Genomic DNA, 19,773 nt, shown 5'->3' with positions numbered 1-19,773 from the left:
TATATATATATATATATATATATATATATATATATATATATATATAAGTTGTTCTCTCTTTAAAATTTTGAGATACAGTTTCTTCTAACAGATCAAAATATACCCTAAATCTCTAGTATATGGCTTTGTTCTAGTCTCCTGCCTGATCACATTCTCTCCCCCTTTTTTTTAAAATCCTCTTCTTTCTTTTTTCAACCAACTTCTTATCTTATCAATTCCTTTTATAAATTCTTTTAAAATTTTCATCTTTACAGTCATATTCCATCCCTTCATCGTATTAACCCTTATTTTTGTACATATATAAGTTTTTCTTTCTTTAAAATTTTGGGAGGCACTTTCTTCTAACAGACCAAAATATGCCCAAAATCTAATGTGTGGCACTGATCTATGCACCAGCCTGATCATATTTGATCATATTCTGTTTTTTTTAAATCTTTTTTTTTTTCCTTTTCTTTTTCTTTCTTTCCCTTTCTTTTCTCCTGGTTTCAGGTCTTTTCTGATTTGTTTAGTGTATATTTTCTGGGGACATTGTTACCCTGTTAGCATTTTGTTCTCTCATTCATCTATTCTCCTCTAGACAAAATGACAAGACGGAAAAAATCACCTCAACAAAAAGAACAAGAGGCAGGACCAACTGCCAGGGACCTAATCAATATGGACATTAGTAAGATGTTGGAACTAGAGTTCAGAATGATGATTTTAAAGATGCTAGCTAGGATTGAAAAAAGTATGAAAGTTATTAGAGAAACCCTTTCTGGAGAAATAAAAGAACTAAAATCTAACCAAGTCAAAATCAAAAAGGCTATTAATGAGGTGCAATAAAAATTGGAGGCTCTAGAGATGCCCTTCAACAGATGAATGGATAAAGAAGATGTGGCCCATATATACAATGGAATATTACTCAGCCATCAGAAAAAATGAATACCCAACTTTTACATCAACATGGATGGGACTGGAGATTATGCGAAGTGAAATAAGTCAAGCAGAGAAAGTCAATTATCATATGGTTTCACTTATTTGTGGAACATAAGGAATAACACGGAGGACATTAGGAGAAGGAAGGGAAAAATGGGCAGGGGGAATTGGAGGGAGAGATGAACCATGAGAGACTATGGACCTGAGAAACAAACAGGGTTTTAGAGGGGAGGGGGGATGGGGGATTTGTTAGCCCGGTGATGGGTATTAAGGAGGGCACGTACTGCATGGAGTACTAGGTGTTATACGAAAACAATGGATCATGGATCGCTACATCAAAAACTAATGATGTATTGTATGGTGACTAACATAACATAATAAAATTAAAAAAAAAAAAGAATCACAAAGTAATCTTGCCTGACAAGCCGTAAAAACAAACAAACAAACAAACAAACAAACAAAAAAACCCAAAAAACTGGAGGCTCTAACTGCTAGGATAAATGAGGCAGAAGAGAGAATTAGTGATATAGAAGACCAAATGATAGAAAATAAAGAAGCTGAGAAAAAGAGATAAACAACTACTGGATCACGAGGGTAGATTTCGAGAGATAAGTAATACCATAAGATGAAACAACATTAGAATAATTGGGGTCCCAGAAGAAGAAGAAAGAGAGAGAGGGGCAGAAGGTATATTGGAGCAAATTATAGCAGACAACTTCCCTAATTTGGGGAAGGAAACAGGCATCAAAATCCAGGAAGCACAGAGAACCCCTCTCAAAATCAATAAAAATAGGTCAACACCCTGACATCTAATAGTAAAACTCACAAGTCTCAGAGACAAAGAAAATCCTGAAAGCAGCTGAGGACAAGAGATATGTAACCTACAATGGTAGAAACATTAGATTGGCAACAGACATATCCACAAAGACCTGGCAGGCCAGAAAGGACTGGCAGGATATATTCCGAGCACTAAATGAGAAAAATATGCAGCCAAGAATACTATATCCAGCTAGGCTGTCACTGAAAATAGGAGGAGAGGTAAAAAGCTTCCAGGACAAACAAAAACTAAAGGAATTTGCAAACAGCCCTACAAGAAATCTTGAAAGGGGTCCTCTAAGCAAAGAGAGAGCCTAAAAGCAACATAGACCAGAAAGGAACACAGACAATATACAGTAACAGTCACCTTACAAGCAATACAATGGCATTAAATTCATATCTTTCAGTAGTTACCCTGAATGTAAATGGGCTAAATGCCCCAATCAAAAGACACAGGCTATCATATTGGATAAAAAAACAAGACCCATCGATATGCTGTCTGCAAGAGACTCATTTTAGACCCAAAGACACTCCCGGAGTGAAAGTGAAGGGGTGGAAAACCCATTTACCATGCTAATGGACACCAAAAGAAAGTTGGGGTGGCAATCCTTATATCAGACAAATTAGATTTTAAACCAAAGACTGTAATAAGAGATGAGGAAGGACACTATATCATACTTAAAGGATCTATCCAACAAGAAGATCTAACAATTGTAAATATCTATGCCCCTAACATGGGAGCAGCCAATTATATAAGCCAATTAATAACAAAAGCAAAGAAACACATCGAGAACAACACAATAATAGTGGGGGACTTTAACACACCCTTCACTGAAATGGACAGATCATCTAAGCAAAAGATCAACAAGGAAATAAACACTTTAAATGACACACTGAACCAAATGGACTTCACAGACATATTCAGAACATTCCATCCCAAAGCAACAGAATACACATTCTTTAGTGCCCATGGAACATTCTCCAGAATAGATCACATCCTAGGTCACAAATCAGGTCTCAACTGGTACCAAAAGACTGGGATCATGCCCTGCCTATTTTCAGATGAGAATGCTTTGAAACTAGAACTCAATCACAAGAGGAAAGTCAGAAAGAACTCAAATACGTGGAGGCTAAAGAGCATCCTACTAAAGAATGAATGGGTCAATCAGGAAATTAAAGAAGAATTTAAAAAATGCATGGAAACAAATGAAAATGAAAACACAACTGTTCAAAATCTTTGGGATAGAGCAAAGGCAGTCCTAAGAGGAAAGTATATAGCAATACAAGCCTTTCTCAAGAAATAAGAAAGGTCTCAACACAACCTAACCCTACACCTAAAGGAGCTGGAGAAAGAACAGCAACTAAAGCCTAAACCCAGCAGGAGAAGAGAAATAATAAAGATCAGAGCAGAAATCAATGAAATAGAAACCAAAGAAGAGTAGAACAGATCAACAAAACTAGGAGCTGGTTCTTTGAAAGAATTAACAAGATGGATAAACCCCTGGCCAGACTTGTCAAAAAGAAAAGAGAAAGGACCCAAATAAATAAAATCATGAATGAAAGAGGAGAGATCACAGCCAACAGCAAAGAAACACAAACAATTATAAGAACATATTATAAGCAACTCTATGCCAGCAAATTAGATAATCTGGAAGAAATGGATGCATTCCTAGAGATGTATCAACTAGCAAAACTGAATCAGGAAGAAATAGAAAACCTGAACAGACCTATAACCACTAAGGAAATTGAAGCAGTCATCAAAAATCTCCCAACAAACAAAAGCCCAGGGCCAGATGGCTTCCCAGGGGAATTCTACCAAACATTTCAAGAAGAATTAATACCTATTCTTCTGAAACTGTTCCAAAAAATCGAAATGGAAGGAAAACTTCCAAACTCATTTTATGAGGCCAGCATTACCTTGATCCCCAAACCAGACAAAGACCCCACCAAAAAGGAGAATCACAGACCAATATCCTTGATGAACATGGATGCAAAAATTCTCACCAAGATATTAGCCAATAGGATCCAACAGTACATTAAAAGGATTATTCACCACAACCAAGTGGGATTTATCCCTGGGCTGCAAGGTTGGTTCAACATCCACAAATCAATCAATGTGATACAATACATTAATAAAAGAAAGAACAAGAACCATATGATCCTCTCAATAGATGCAGAAAAAGCATTTGACAAAGCACAGCATCCTTTCTTGATCAAAACTCTTCAGAGTATAGGGATAGAGGGTACATACCTCAATATCATAAAAGCCATCTATGAAAAACCCACAGCAAATATCATTCTCAATGGGGAAAAACTGAGAGCTTTCCCCCTAAGGTCAGGAACATGGCAGGGATGTCCACTATCACCACTGCTATTCAACATAGTATTAGAAGTCCTAGCCACAGCAATCAGACTACAAAGAGAAATAAAAGGCATCCAAATCGGCAAAGAAGAAGTCAAACTCTCACTCTTTGCAGATGATATGATACTTTATGTGGGGAGCCCAAAAGACTCCACCCCAAAACTGCTAGAACTCATCCAGGAATTCAGTAAAATGGCAGGATATAAAATCAATGCACAGAAATGAGTGGCATTCCTATACACCAACAGGACAGAAGAAAGAGAAATTAAGGAGTCTATTCCATTTACAATTGCACCCAAAACCATAAGCTACCTAGGAATAAATCTAACCAAAAAGGCAAAGAATCTGTACTCAGAAAACTATAAAATACTCATGAAAGAAATTGAGGAAGACACAAAGAAATGGAAAAACGTTCCATGCTCATGGATTGGAAGAACAAATATTGTGAAGATGTCTATGCTACCTAGAGCAATCTACACATTCAGTGCAATCCCCATCAAAATACCATCAACTTTTTTCAAAGAAATGGAACAAATAATCCTAAAATTTGTATGGAACCAGAAAAGACCCCGCATAGCCAGAGGAATGTTGAAAAAGAAAAGCAAAGCCAGTGGCATCACAATTCTGGACTTCAAGCTCTATTACAAAGCTGTCATCATCAAGACAGTATGGTACTGGCACAAAAACAGACACATAGATCAATGGAACAGAATAGAGAGCCCAGAAATGGACCTTCAACTCTATGGTCAACTCATCTTTGACAAAGCAGGAAAGAATGTCCAATGGAAAAAAGACAGTCTCTTCAACAAATGATGTTGGGAAAATTGGACAGCCACATGCAGAAGAATGAAACTGGACCATTTCCTTACACCACACACAAAAATAGACTCAAAATGGGTGAAAGACCTAAATGCGAGACAGGAGTCCATCAAAATCCTAAAGGAGAGAACACAGGCAGCAACCTCTTTGAGCTCAGCCGCAGCAACTTCTTCCTAGAAACATTGCCAAAGGCAAGGGAAGCAAGGGCAAAAATGAACTATTGGGACTTCATCAAGACAAAAAGCTTTTGCACAGCAAAGGAAACAGTCAACAAAACCAAAAGACAACCGACAGAATGGGAGAAGATATTTGCAAATGACATATCAGATAAAGGGCTAGTATCCAAAATATATAGTGAACTTACCAAACTCAACACCCAAAGAACAAATGATCCAATCAAGAAATGGGCAGAAGACATGAACAGACATTTTTCCAAAGAAGACATCCAAATGGCCAACAGACACATCAAAAAGTGCTCAACATTGCTTGGCATCAGGGAAATCCAAATCAAAACCTCAATGAGATGTCACCTCACACCAGTCAGAATGGCTAAAATTAACAAGTCAGGAAATGATAGATATTGGCAGGGATGAGGAGAAAGGGGAACCCTCCTACACTCTTGGTGGGAATGCAAGCTGGTGCAGCCACTCTGGAAAACAGTATGGAGGTTCCTCAAAAAGTTGACAATAGAGCTACTGTATGACCAGTAATTGCACTAGTGGGTATTTACCCCAAAGATACAAATGAAGTGATCCAAAGGGGTACGTGCACCCTAATGTTTATAGCAGCAATGTCTACAATAGCCAAACTATGGAAAGAGCCAAGATGTCCTTCAATAGATGAGTGGATAAAGAAGATGTGGTGTATATATATACAATGGAATATTATGCAGCCATCAAAAACCCCCCCCCGATAATCTTGCCATTTGCAACGATATGGATGGAACTGGAGGGTGTTATGCTGCATGAAATAAGTCAATCAGAGAAATACATTCATATGACCTCACTGATATGAGGAATTCTTAATCTCAGGAAACAAACTGAGGGTTGCTGGAGTGGTGGGGGGTGGGAGGGATGGGGTGGCTGGGTGATAGACATTGGGGAGGGTATGTGCTATGGTGAGCGCTGTGAATTGTGAAGACTGTTGAATCACAGACTTGTACCTCTGAAACAAATAATACATTATATGTTAAAAAAAAAGTAGAAGAAGATAGCAGCAGGGGAACAATGAAGGGGGGGAATCGGAGGGGGAGACGAACCATGAGAGACGATGGACTCTGAAAAACAAACTGAGGGTTCTAGAGGGAGGGGGGTGGGAGGATGGCTTAGCCAGTGATGGGTTTTAAAGAAGGCACGTTCTGCATGGAGCACTGGGTGTTATATGCAAACAATGAATCATGGAACACTACATCAAAACTAATGATGTAATGTATGGTGATTAACATAACATAATAATAAAAAATAAAAAAATATAAATCTTAAAAAAATAAATGTAAATATGTAATATGCTTTGTATATTAATATTGAATTTAAATATTTTATTCAAATTATATTAATAAAAATAATTTATACTACATCAACTATTACCATGAAGGTACATTCTATGTATTATATTAGCATAGTCTACCAGATCACAATCATAAACAATATAATTATGAAATGGTCATAATAAAAGCCTCCTTAATATGTAAACTTCAAGCATCAGTAACCATCTATACATGTTCATTATAAAATAGGGGAAAACCTACTTGGTTCCATTAATTTGATAGTATAAAAAAGTTTTGGACTTTTAAGGAATAAAAACAAAATGAAAAAATAAATACTTTATTTATTCATATATATATATATGATAAAGTAAACTATAATAATAATAATAATAATAATGATGCAGTAAGTTTTATTTACAAATTGCATAGTTAAAATAATACCTAAGAAAAACTGGAAAATGTTTTTGTTACACTAACACTCTGATACAGGTAACTTATTTTTAAAAACTATGCCTGAACATATAAACTATATAATTCAAGACTCTTCATAAACACTGACAGGCAGACCAGAAACTGGATTACTTATTTGAAGAAATAGGTCCTCAGCAAAGTTCTAGTGCAAGACTCCTCATGATAATCTTTATAAAGCTGTATTTCCTATCCTGAAAACTAATCTTGGTTTGTGCTAACTAGGGTGTTTTGGAATTTGGCCAGCTAAATAGATGGCTCAAAATGCACAATTGATAGAAACTTCCTAAAATTTTACCTTTGTGATTAAGTGCCAGACAGGACAGAGTTTGATCTTTAAAGCTCTTTTAATCAATTTAGGACCATTCACAGAAGGGATGATTAAAATTCAGGTGTCACAAGATTTCATGGTTGAACCATATTATGTGTGAAGTTTTCTTTTGTATTTTCTTTTCCCACATATATTTTGAGTTACATTAAAATTTCTTTTTTCTTAAGAATCTACAGGTCTGCAGTGTGCTTCTTGCTTTGAAATAGTAATCATAATTCTAATAGGAGATTTATTGGGTGGGTTTGAGCTACAATACTTTACAGAGGGTCAAATTGCCAGTCTCTCAGTGTGCTCATTTTTTCCTGCCTTTCCTTAGTCCCCTGACTGGCCTGGACATATAAGTCTTGGCATTTCTGATGCGTCTTTAGACCTCGGGAAGATACTAGCAGAGAAGTGGGGTTGAAGACGATACTTATTCCATACTGACCTGATCCTGAAATTCTTAAACTATAAATGTAGATCTTGAAGTCAGAGTATATTCTAAGTGTAGAGCCCATGCAAAAATCCCTTGCAAATTATCTTCCCATCTCTCTATTGATGGCATGAGATGCTTTGATATAAGCTTTTACCCTAAGTAGCAAGGAAATGCTAAAGAAAGAAAAAAGTGGTTGAAAATTAAGATTGCAATTAGTATCTTTAAATGGCTGAAATGTAACACAGACTATATCATTATTCTTTAAGAAATGGATATAATTCCATGGTTAATTAAAGTGTTCAGAGGAAAGTGTAGACATGAGTTGAAATTCACTATTACCATATCAAAATAGAGGAATTATGGATGTATTTTTCAAATATGATATATGTTTTATAGATTTTTAGGGAAGAAATGCAATTTCACAATAAATTTCATTTGAGATAGTCAAGAAATGGGCTTGATAATGAGGTTCCAAAAGTAAATTGGTACATCTAGTTAGTTCCATAGATAAAATGGTTTACTGAATTCAATGATAATTACTATCATTTGTAGTTTCTTCAATCACTAGTAGCCATGCCATATATGTTAAGGGAAAAGGCCTTTCTGAATTCTCATTTGCAAAAAGAGAAGCTAAAAGACTTCATTATAGGTATGTGACTCTGCCATTTCCAGATGTCCAACTCAGTGTTTGTCAACTTTTTAGGATATGTGATAAAGATGACAAAGATCTATTTTGAAGTCTTATATTACAAAATATTATAATGTGAAGAAATTGAAATAAATATTTGGGATAGTATTTCTATCTTTTAAAGACTAAGTCAAGTAAGTAAAGTATCTTCTTATCTCATCACTCTGATTAAGTATTTCCCTCATTAACTCAATATGAATAGAGGAACAAATATTGATACTGAAAAGCAACCTTCAGTGAAAACATATGCAAATATGTTGTTTATCATTAAGTGAGATAACTATTCTCTGTTTTTCATGGAAACAAATATTGTTTTTAAAAAGACATGAAAGCACTCTCCTCACTTCTATTCAAGTACTACTGTAGGTTTTAGCTAGGGCATTTAGGCAAGAAAAAGAAATAAAAGGCACTCGCTTGGGAAGGATGCCTCTACGTGCAGATGACATGATCTTGTATATGGAATATCCTAAGGAATCCTCTAAGGAACTATTAGAACTAATAAATAATTTCAGCAAGGTTTCAGGATAAAAGATCAATATTCAAAAATCATTTGTATTTCTATATATTAGCAATAAACAATCTGAAGATAAATTTAAGAAAAGAATTTCATCTAAATTAGCATTAAAAGGGGCACCTGGGTGGCTCAGTTGGTTAAGCATCTGACTCTTGATTTCAGTTCAGGTCATGATCTCAGTGCCAGAGATCGAGCCCCACATTGGGCTCTGCTCTGAGTGTGAAGCCTGCCTAAGATTTTCTCTCTCCCTCTCCATCTGCCTCCCCAACTTTAAAAAAAAAATAGCATTAAAAAAGAAAAAATAATTAGGAATACACTTAACAAAGGAAGTGTAAAACTTGCATTCTGTAGAATACAAAACATTTTTGAAAATAATTAAAGAAGATCTAAATAAATAGAAAGACATCCCATGGTCACAGATCAAAGACTTAATATCTTTAAGATGGTAATACTCCCCAAATTGATCTGCAGATTCAATATAATCCCTATCAAACTCCCAGCTGGCTTTTTTAGTAGAAAATGACAAGCTGATCCTAAGGTACAAGTGAAAATACAGAGGACCTGGAAGAGCTAAACAATTTTGAAAAAGAAAACATAGCTGAAAGACTTACATTTTCAGATTGCAAAACTTATGAAAAAGTTCAGTAATCAAAACAGTGTACCAACATAAAGACAGACATATAGATCAATGGAGTACAATTAAGAATCAAGAAATAAACCCATATGTTTATGGTCAACTGACTTTCAATAAAAGTGCCAAGACAATTCAATGGGGGAATGAATAACCTTTTCAACAGATGGTGTGGGGCAATTTGATATCCATAGACAAAGACTGGACCCTCTCCTTCTTACACAATACACAAAAGTTCATCAAAATGGATCACAGACCTAAAGGTAACAGCTAAAATTATACAGTTCTTGGAAGAAAACATAGGAGTGAATCTTTGTGATCTTGGGTTAGCAAAGCATGAATGACAAAATAATAAATAGATTAATTAGACTTCATCAAAGTAAACACTTTTATGTTTCAAAGGACACCATCAAGAAAGTGGAAAAACAGAATGGGGGAAATATTTGCAAATCATATATCTGATAAGTGACTTGAAAGCAGAATATATGAAGACCTCTCAGAACTCAATAATAAAAAAAGACATCCCAATTAAAAAATAGGTAAAGGATCTGAATAGACATTTCTCCAAAGATATACACATGGTCAGTAAGCACATGGAAAGATGCTCAACATCATTAGCCATTAAGGAAATGCAAATCAAAATCACAATAAGATACTATTTCACACCCACTAGGATGGTTATAATAAAAAAAGGCAGTAACAATGTGAAGAAAGACGTACATTGCTTATGGTAGGAATGAAAAATGGTGCAGTCACTTTGGAAAACAGTTTTTCAGTTTCCCAACATGTTACACATAGTTATCATATAACCCAGGAATTCCACCCTAAGAGAATGGAAAACATGCCCACACCAAAACCTGTACACAGATATTCATGGTATTATTCATAGTAACCAAAAAGTAGAAACAACACAAAAGCTCATCGCCTGATAGATGAATAAATAAAATATGATACATCCACAAAATGGAATTTATTTGGAAATAAAAAGGAACTACTGATACATGGATGAACCTTGAAAACATTATGCTAAGTGAAAAAAACCAGTTATAAAAGTCCACAGATTGTATGATTTCATTTATATGAAATGCCCAGATTAGACAGATCCATAAAGAAAGAAAGTAGATTGCCTGAGGTTGGGGGAGGGACTGGAGGAGAAAAAAGAGAAGTAACTGGTAATGTGTACAGAGTTTCTTTAGGGGATGTGAAAATGTTCTAAGATTGATTGAGGTGATGGCTGCACAATTCACTATTTGGTGAATATACAAAAACCCATTGAATCGTACAGTTTAAATAAGTGAATTTTATGGTATGTAGATTATATCTCAATGAGGATATTATTAAAAAGAGACAGAGAAATGAAAAAAGAGTTTCTATACAAAGTTCTAAGCGAATCTGCTTGAAAAACTTGTTTTGGTGTACAGGCCAGAAAAGCCTACTACTATCAGATAAATTATCAAGTATAAATTTTTAATTTTGTCTTAACATTTGAGTTTGACTCATGCAATAATTGGCTTTTGATTCCAATATCTCAAAATTTTGAACTCAACCTTCTTCATCTACATCACCCTAAAATACCATTAGAGGGACTTATATATTTAACTTTGAGCATAATATTTTTCATATCCAATTGCCACATGTGTGTTTTATAATCTGCTTACCTCTTCTCCTCTTCTCAGGAAAGGATATCCAACTTTACATGTGAGATTATGATTGGATTCACAACTGTCTTTTTGTATAGCCTTGGAAGAAAAAGTAAACAATTAGAGCAGACACATAGGTGAAATACTTGAGCTTGGTTTTCCAGAATTTTCCCAGTTGTGCCTTGGACTCTGCCTTGCTAAGATTTGTCTCTCAATTTAGTTGGGAGAGTCACAGCATTCTGAGATCACCTGTCTCACCATCCATGGAAAATCTGAAAACATTATATATGGGAGACTGAAAGACAGAGCACATCACATATCTTGTCTAGGTGTCCCCACTGCACAATGGACGTACTAACAGCATGTGCTGCATAGGGTGAGTAGGTGGCTGGACGAAATAATCCACACATACTAGACTGCCACATGGAAGCCCACAGTGAGTGGTTGTCATGAGAAGAGCTTCACTCAGTGCTAAGAGCACCAGTTCTGACCTGAGACCACCAGGAGTTAAATTCTGACTCCATCATTATTAGCTTTCTCCTAGTCAAGATTCCTTACTTCTCTGAGCCTGATTTTCTGTCAAGTGAGGTTAGTCATACTCTATTTCATCAACTTGAAAATGCCACTGAATAGGAGACTCATCATTATTTTGCATACCAATAAGAGGGGGAAAATGCTGCCAGTTAAGTAAACATATCAACTATAAAATGCAGTTACAGCAAAGTTAAAATGTGACAGAAAGGGTTTATCTTAGAATCTCTGTAGTACAATAATACCTATTTACTTAATGAGAATTGAATAAGTGGAATGCTTAGAACAGTGCCTGGAACATAATGTGACTGAGGAAAAGACTGTCATTATTATTACTGTTTTTACCATTAATAGAAGTAGAGGAGATGCATTATTGATTTTTATAGTTCTCCCTCTCTACCAAGGCTATGAAGTTAGTTGAAGAGGATACTGGCAATGATTTTTAATATAGTCCCCTTTCCAGAGAAAAATTCAGTGGTAATATTTTTCCAGCATCACTTTGCACATTTGGATTTATAATTAACATTCTTTACTGAATCTAAAATATGTGGTAGTAATGGAGGACATTTTTTTTAAAAGATTTTATTTATTTATTTGAGAGAGAGAATGAGATAGAGAGAGCATGAGAGGGGGGAGGGTCAGAGGGAGAAGCAGACATCCCGCTGAGCAGGGAGAGCCCGATGCAGGACTTGATCCCGGGACTCCAGGACCATGACCCGAGCCGAAGGCAGTCGCCCAACCAACTGAGCCACCCAGGAGCCCGGAGGACATTTTTTTAAGCCTCTGTTAGTCATCATGTTTTTAAGTGATATCCTAATAAATAGAAATATCAGTGAAAGTCTGAATTTAGAGAAACTAGACAATAGAGTTTTAATACTATAATTAATAAGGGTATTTTTTTAAAAATGAATCATACATATTACTAATTCCTATCTGTATAGATAGAATTGTAAATAAGGAGGATTCATTCAGAGATCAGAATTAAAAGCAAAGTTCAAATGTGGAAGTACTAATTATTCCTGACATAGCATCTTATGCAGCTATGTTATTGCCAAGAAAAAAAAAATTCTGTTACGACAATGAGACATTGTAATTTAACACCTCTCTTGCCAATGTAAGGATTTTACATAGAAAATGAGAAACGGTATCTTGATTTTTCTTTATGTAAGCATTTTTTTTGTTCCATAAATGCATTACTGCACCTCTGTTTAACTTTCTTGACTTTGTTATGTTTATATTTTTCTTTGACTTTGTCTCAATTTCAGCTATGTAATGCCTCTATGAAAGGTATGATTTTGATACATCAGTGATACTTTCCTCATACTGAATCTAAGAAAAGTCATAAATCTCTAAAGACATTCATCAAAACAAAACTTTTTAAAAAAAGTTTGGTACTTTCACCATTAGTGAGTACTAATAATTTGTACAAAATGTTCTCTATTCTTCTAAACCCAATAAAAACAATTAGTTCAGTAGCAGAAAAAGTAGGCTCAATAAATGATTATTACAAGAATAAACAAATATAAAACTAAAAGTTTACCTCAATTCCTGAAAAAATTAGATTTGGAGAATAGTGCACTATGGTTCTGGTGTTATAGGCACTGTCCTTCTTATTTTTGACTGTGAGACTAACATTGAACTTATCGTTGTGGGACCTGACAATAAGCAGGCCCTTTTCTGTGGTGGATACTTTCAGGGCGAGGTCCGAGATACATTTTTCCTTGTTTCCACAATCTTTGGCAAAGGGAATCTGAAATGGTCACAGGAAAGTGTTTTTCAACATTTAGTTAAGCATGACTGAAAATTGCTTATTAACCTGCTTAGTGAAATGACATATTGCCAAACTAAGTTAAGCAACTCATAAAAAGAACAGATTCCACTGCAGAAATCATAAGGAATTTTAGATTTATTCCTATAATTTATAGGGAAAAATAATAAACTCCTGGATATAAATTCTTCCAGTCCTTTAAAGAATGCACAGTTTTTCACAGATGTTTTTCACTTTTAGTCTGCCAGAGTAGAAGAGTTTCAAAAAAATCAAGTCAAGTACTCTAAGATCTAAATCTATGAGAGAACACTTTAACACGCAACCCCAATTACGAGATTTTCTATTGAAAAGAATCAAATACTTAGGAATGTAATAGAGCTCAGAGGTAGAAAATGGTCAAGCCACATAACTAGGAGCTTTCCTTGACTCGTCTTCCCATTAAGCCCCACCCTCTTATATAAACCTTTGCTAAGATCTGTCCATTCTACCTCTCATTCTAAGTATCTCCAAACTCTCCATTTCCACCATCACCTCTAGTCTAGCCATCCTTATTTCCCCCCTGAACTAATGCAACAGCTTCCTAAGTGGTTTCCTGCACCCATTCTTGTTCCAGTCACTGTTCCTCCAGTCATTCTCTACATTGCAGCTGGAGTAATCCTTAAAAATATATAAATCCAGTACTATCACTGAACCAACTAAAACCATCAATAGCATTCCATTTGCTCTTCAAGATATCTGTGCAGTAGCACAAAGTCCAGAATGATCTGGTTCCTGCCTATGCCTCCCTCCTCATCCCTATCACCTTCTCCCCTTGCTCTTCAGCTTCAGCCACATTAGAGAGTTTAGTGTAGTTCCTTTACGCCTCAGAACTTTTACACATATCTCTGTGCATGAAACATAGCTCCCTCCACTCCTGTGAATAGGATGGAAAATCTTCCTATGCTTCAGGTCTCAATTTAAATGTCACAACTTCAGGAGTGTGCACCCTGACTTTCTATGTAGGCAGAAGTTCCCATAAAACAATTAAGTTCTCCAGAGCACATGCTTTAATTCCTACCTAATACTTGTTTCTTAGGTTATACTAAACTCTGAAGCCTGGTATGGATAAGATACCCAATAAATATATTAGAAAGGAAAAAAGGGAAAGTGAAAGTGAAAGATATGGGTATGGGGAAAACTATTTCCCCATCCCTAATGTTTCCTCCATTGGTGCCACCCCATCTTTCTTCTTGCTCACTCACTCTTTCTCAGGTGTGAGACATTGGACTTTGTGAATTTGGAAGCAGGAGCAGGGTGAACACAGCTCAGTCCCTTTCCACCTCTTCTGCTCTTGGGGCAGTGGTGTGCCCATGGGAAGCATATATTCTTGCTCTATATTTCCATTCTGCAAGTTTTATGAGGTGGGCCCCCTTGAAAGAGGCCTGAGATTAATGAGCACTCTGATGACGTACTTGGTTATTTGTGGTCTAAACCTTGTTCAGTAGGAGGACACCCAATATGCCTAAGCCATGTATGCAACCCAGTGTTCATTAGTAATAAAGGGAGTTCCAGGAGGGTAAACCATGTCGTTCTTTCAACTGGTCCTAAATTTAGCAGAGATTAAAAGAGGTGCTGTTTGTAAGTTCCCTCCAACAATAGGAAATAGAAGAGTTGAGAAAAGTCTAGAAGAGTCTCATTCTTTTTTTAAAAAATTGATGTAGGGTTGTGTATGTGTGTCTATGTGTTTCAGTTTTTCCCCCCCAATATGTTCACATATAGGCATTCTGAATTTTAAAAAAATATGACTTACATATTCATGTACTGAACTTGGTAGGGAATCATCAAGAACAGGCCCATTTTCTGGATCGGTAAGATTAAAATCCAAAGTTATCCTTAGAGAGTCCCGAAAGTCATGCTTGTCCTACAGGTTGAAGCATAACATATTTTATCATTGGTATCATATTTGCTGAATGTTCTGGCCTTCTTATGGCTTCCTTCTTCTGCCCCTGTGGGTCATGCTAGCTGGAACATTCTTGTGCACCTGATCTGACATGATCTCATCAGGCTTTTGCTTCATTGGAGAGAGACTGCCTTCTACCTTGATAAGGGACAATGCTGAATGCAGAGGCTTCAGAATATGACCAAGTTGATTCACCGCCAGCTTCTCGGGGGCCCTGCTGGAGTAATAGGATGTGCCATACTTGCCATGTGAAGATATACTACTCTGGGCTGCTTGTATAAGAATATCTTTTCTCTTGAGATCTTGAGCTAAAAACTGCCATTTGAGCTAAAAACTGCCATGTAATACTTCTAAGAAAGTCTCCCAACTTCAAATGAGCAAACTTTCTTTAAATTGAGTTGAATTTCATTAGTATAACATATGTCTCAAGTTGCAAGAATTTTATAATGTAAAACGATATGTAAGTAATAGGAATGCAATCAATATCGTTTTATACTATCATGAGTAACACCCATCATTTATGGCATGTCCGGAATTATGAGCTTTACACACTTTATTGAGAAGTATTTCAACAGTCCTCCAAGATGAGTAACTATTATAGTCATTATTTTACAAATGAAAAACTGGGCCTCTAAGAGACTAAACAACTTGGTCAAAATCACTTGGAATGTAGAGAAGCTTTGAGACAAATTCCATCCTGGCTGACTCCAGAACAAATGTTAATGTGTCTATTAAAACCCAAAAGAGTTTTAGAAATTTTGAAACTAGTCTGTTCCTTTTAATACCAAGTGCCTACACATAGCTAGATTCTACAATTTGGACAAATATACACTACAGTGATTTCTAGCAGGTTGAAGGCAGGGGCACATCTGATTTCACACCCTTTCAAATTTATACAAGTTCTAACTCCTAAATGTTCAGTTCTGATTCAGTAAATAGGGGGTAACTCCAGTTTTTTTTTTTCTGATTATAGATTGATCTTAGTGTTGACAGATAAGTTAATTTTGATATATATTCTATGGGGAATATTGACTTGAAAATCACTGAAAAAAAATACAGTACACCAACAGGCATGTTTTCTGTCACTTTCTTACCCTGACTATAATATTTTAAAAATATAGAGTATGAATACATCAAGAATACAGAAATAAATCAGAGGTGGGGGGAATTTGGCCTGTTTTCTTTTAAAATTCCAGGATCATGTATAAGTCCCAAGTCTGTCTCAGTCACTAAAATCAGTGTTTTCTCATTACATCCATTCTTCCCTCTTTTTTTTTCTTTAAGTATCATGTACGTTATAAGAAAATGTTAAGAAACTCCTGCCCTTATTGGGAACATTTCACATTTACATAGTGACTAAATAAAATGCATTTTAAATGGTTCAAATTGGCTTCCTAGCCATCTACGGAGATTAATAATTTGCTTTCCAAGGCTCCCTTATTACTGTAACAGAAAGAAACTTAGGTAGCACAAAGCCTATGGATAATAGAAAATGCCAGATTTTTTCCCTTTAATTTAAAGTCAAAGAGTGAAATACATAGTTCTGTGGACAAGAAGGGACCCCAGAAAGCCTATGGCCCAACATTTCTCCTCAGGGCATGTAATCACTTATCCACATGTGACAGATGAGGCCCACAAAAGTTAAATGATGATTTCAGTTTGAAAGAATAAATGAATGAATATATAAAAAAGAGTGAATGAATGAATGAAGGCAGAAGGTTTCTTATCAACTAGTGCACTGTGCCTTCTACTATTCCATAATATAAGGATGACTGATAACACACACAGGGAAGAGGAAAGATAGTTTTATGAAATGCACTTGGAAATCTGAAAATCAGACCTGTGATTTTCTGATAAAAGTGACCAAATAAAATGAAGTTTACTTCATCATGTGCCCTTTGAAATGAAATCCATAAGATTGACTTGAAATAAGACATCTATGCTTTATTCTTGATTTGGAATAAAGCAGTTATAACATATGATTTACTTGCCAACATGTAGAAGGAAAGCTTAGTGCATTCTGATTCTTCAACTGTGATGTTTCTTTGAATCCTTCTTTCTTGAGTTCCAGAGAAAAAACTTCGTGATATCTGTCTTAGTGAATCTAGTGTGAGACGGTATTGCATATCTGGAAACAAAATGACAGAAATATTTTCTTGGGGTAATTTTTATATGGTCTAGTTCATTAAATTAACATTATAGAAAACTCTTGAACAATCAGTCAACAAAAAATTTCTATTACTCAGCTTATCCACACTACTGTAGTACAATGGTGGTCCCAGTCATGAAGATAACTTTCAAGAACTCTGCAGAACCACTCTCTGAGTTTACTATGCCTTTGATGTTTAATCACACTTATTTTATAACGTATATGTACATATGCACACCCACACACTCATACACATGTACACCAACATATAAACTAATTTTCTGATCAAGCATGTGTTTATTGGGTTTTCACTTAAATTATTTTTTTTTAGTTTAGCAATGTTGAAGCCCTGTTTAGAATATTGATTTTATTATTATTATTTTTTTAAAGATTTTATCCATCTATTTGACAGAAAGAGACACAGCGAGAGAGGGAACACAGCAGGGGGAGTGGGAGAGGGAGAAGCAGACTCCCCGCCGAGCAAGGAGCCCCATGCGGGGCTCAATCCCAGGACCCCGGGATCATGACCTGAGCCAAAGGCAGATGCTTAACGACTGAGCCACCCAGGCGCCCCTGATTTTATTTCAATAGATAAAAAATATATACACTAATGAATTCTTATCTATTTTATGAAAAAGTCACTTCAGAATGTTCAAAGAACATAATAAAAGAAGCTTAATAAATAAGTTTAATAAAATAGTCATACCAAAATAAAAAACAAGTTAAACTTATGCTTTCTAAAAAGGCAACAATCCTACTTATTAGATTGCTTAGTTACTCTATAAAAATTAAATGAGACTCAAATAATGTTGTATATGAAAACGTAAATCATATTTTACAGTTTTACCTAATTTATCTTCTAGTCAGAGGGCTATTGCAGAGTATAATTATGAAAAATAGACTTTAAGGATTAACGATTTTTCATATTCTACTTACATTTGGTTTATAGAGTAAACTACTCTTTTGCAGCCTATGGCCTCCACAATTTTGACTCCAACATATTTCAATATCATTAAAAAGCCACCTTAGGAAGTGTACATGTAGGGAGGAGGACATACCTAGACTGTGCCTGAGAACACACACATGGAACATGTCTGATTCTCAAAAACCAGGGTCACCTTCTAAGTGGAGCAAAGAGATCTCAGGAAGTGGGGGTGGCAAAGTATTCAAGTGCTTTGTAATACCAGTCTTACCAAAGAGAGGGCAGGAGAAGGAAGAGAGGGTTTGTGAAAACCCACAAGAAGGAAACCTGGACTCCTTGGCCCAATCTCCAAACTCTACTTCTGACATGGTATTATTATTGTTGTTTTTAGCACCTGGTTGTGGTACATGGGAGAGCCAGAGGGAAACTATGGACTGTGGAGACCATTGCACATAAGCATATAGTTTCTGCTCCAGATTTTACTGGGTTCTATAACATAGTCTTTCTTCAGTAGATTTTTTTTTTCAAGGTTCAACATATTCACAGGGGCAAATGTGATAAGCAGATCCCTCTCATGGGGTAAAATACAATATCTTACTGGATTTCATCATGCAGGACCAAATGTATTGTCCTCCTGCCCCAAAGTACTTGGTATACATTTGACACTTACCAGCTACAAAAATTGTCTCTTCTTTGGACTTTAATTTCACATCAAAACACACTGTGGCATTTATGCATACCGTTTCCTTTCCTTCCACATGGCAGTTTTTCTTTTGGATATTCACTTTATTGGGTTCAAAATTCATGGTCACTTTAACAACAGCCACATCTCGGGACCTACAAACATAAACAATGATGATTATTCACACATTTTCACATTTAATGAATGCCATCATTATGGGAATGCAATATGAATGCACTGATGGGGATACTTTTTTGTGTATAGTTGGGCTCTCAGGATTCCATTTCTTTGGTGATTTTTAAAAAATATTTATTTTATTTTTTATTATTTTTAAAGATTTTATTTATCTAAGAGATAGAGAGAGAGAGAGCAAGAGAGCTTGTGCATGAGCAGAGGGGAGAGGCAGAGGGAGAGGGAGAAGCAGATTCCCCACTGAGCAGGGAGCCCGCCTTGGGGCTTGATCCCAGGACCCTGAGATCATGACCTGAGCCAAAGGCAGATGCTTAACCTACTGAGCCACCCAGGCGCCCCTATTTATTTACTTGAGGGAGAGAGAGAGAGCATGTGTGAGCAGGGGATAGGGAGAGAGGGAGAGCCTCAAGGCTACTCTGCGCTGAGCTTGATCCCAGGATCCTGAGGCCATGACCTGAGCCGAAACCAAAAGTCGGGTGCTTAACCTACTGAGCCACCCAGGCGT

The 19,773-nt window shown here is 36.0% G+C and overlaps 1 protein-coding gene across 2 annotated transcripts in view; it reads right to left on the bottom strand.

Annotated features, from left to right (window-relative positions):
- The window catches only part of LOC118006776 (integrin alpha-1-like), a 170,762-nt gene that overhangs the window by 23,576 nt on the left and 127,413 nt on the right, over window positions 1-19,773 (bottom strand). For both annotated transcript variants that reach the window (XM_034999543.1, XM_034999544.1), the window contains exons 16-20: window positions 19,065-19,231; window positions 17,315-17,451; window positions 15,174-15,284; window positions 13,157-13,366; window positions 11,104-11,184 (exon numbers count right to left, since the gene is read on the bottom strand). In XM_034999543.1, the coding sequence (XP_034855434.1) occupies window positions 11,104-11,184; window positions 13,157-13,366; window positions 15,174-15,284; window positions 17,315-17,451; window positions 19,065-19,231 (706 nt within the window). The remainder of the gene's footprint in view (window positions 1-11,103; window positions 11,185-13,156; window positions 13,367-15,173; window positions 15,285-17,314; window positions 17,452-19,064; window positions 19,232-19,773) is intronic.

The sequence above is a fragment of the Mirounga leonina genome, unplaced genomic scaffold, assembly GCF_011800145.1.
Source record: "Mirounga leonina isolate KUSES-001 unplaced genomic scaffold, KU_Mleo_1.0 Mir_99, whole genome shotgun sequence".
NCBI lineage: Eukaryota > Metazoa > Chordata > Mammalia > Carnivora > Phocidae > Mirounga > Mirounga leonina.
Note: the sequence above shows the minus strand (reverse complement) of the source record. Positions and strands in the feature narration are given on the sequence as shown.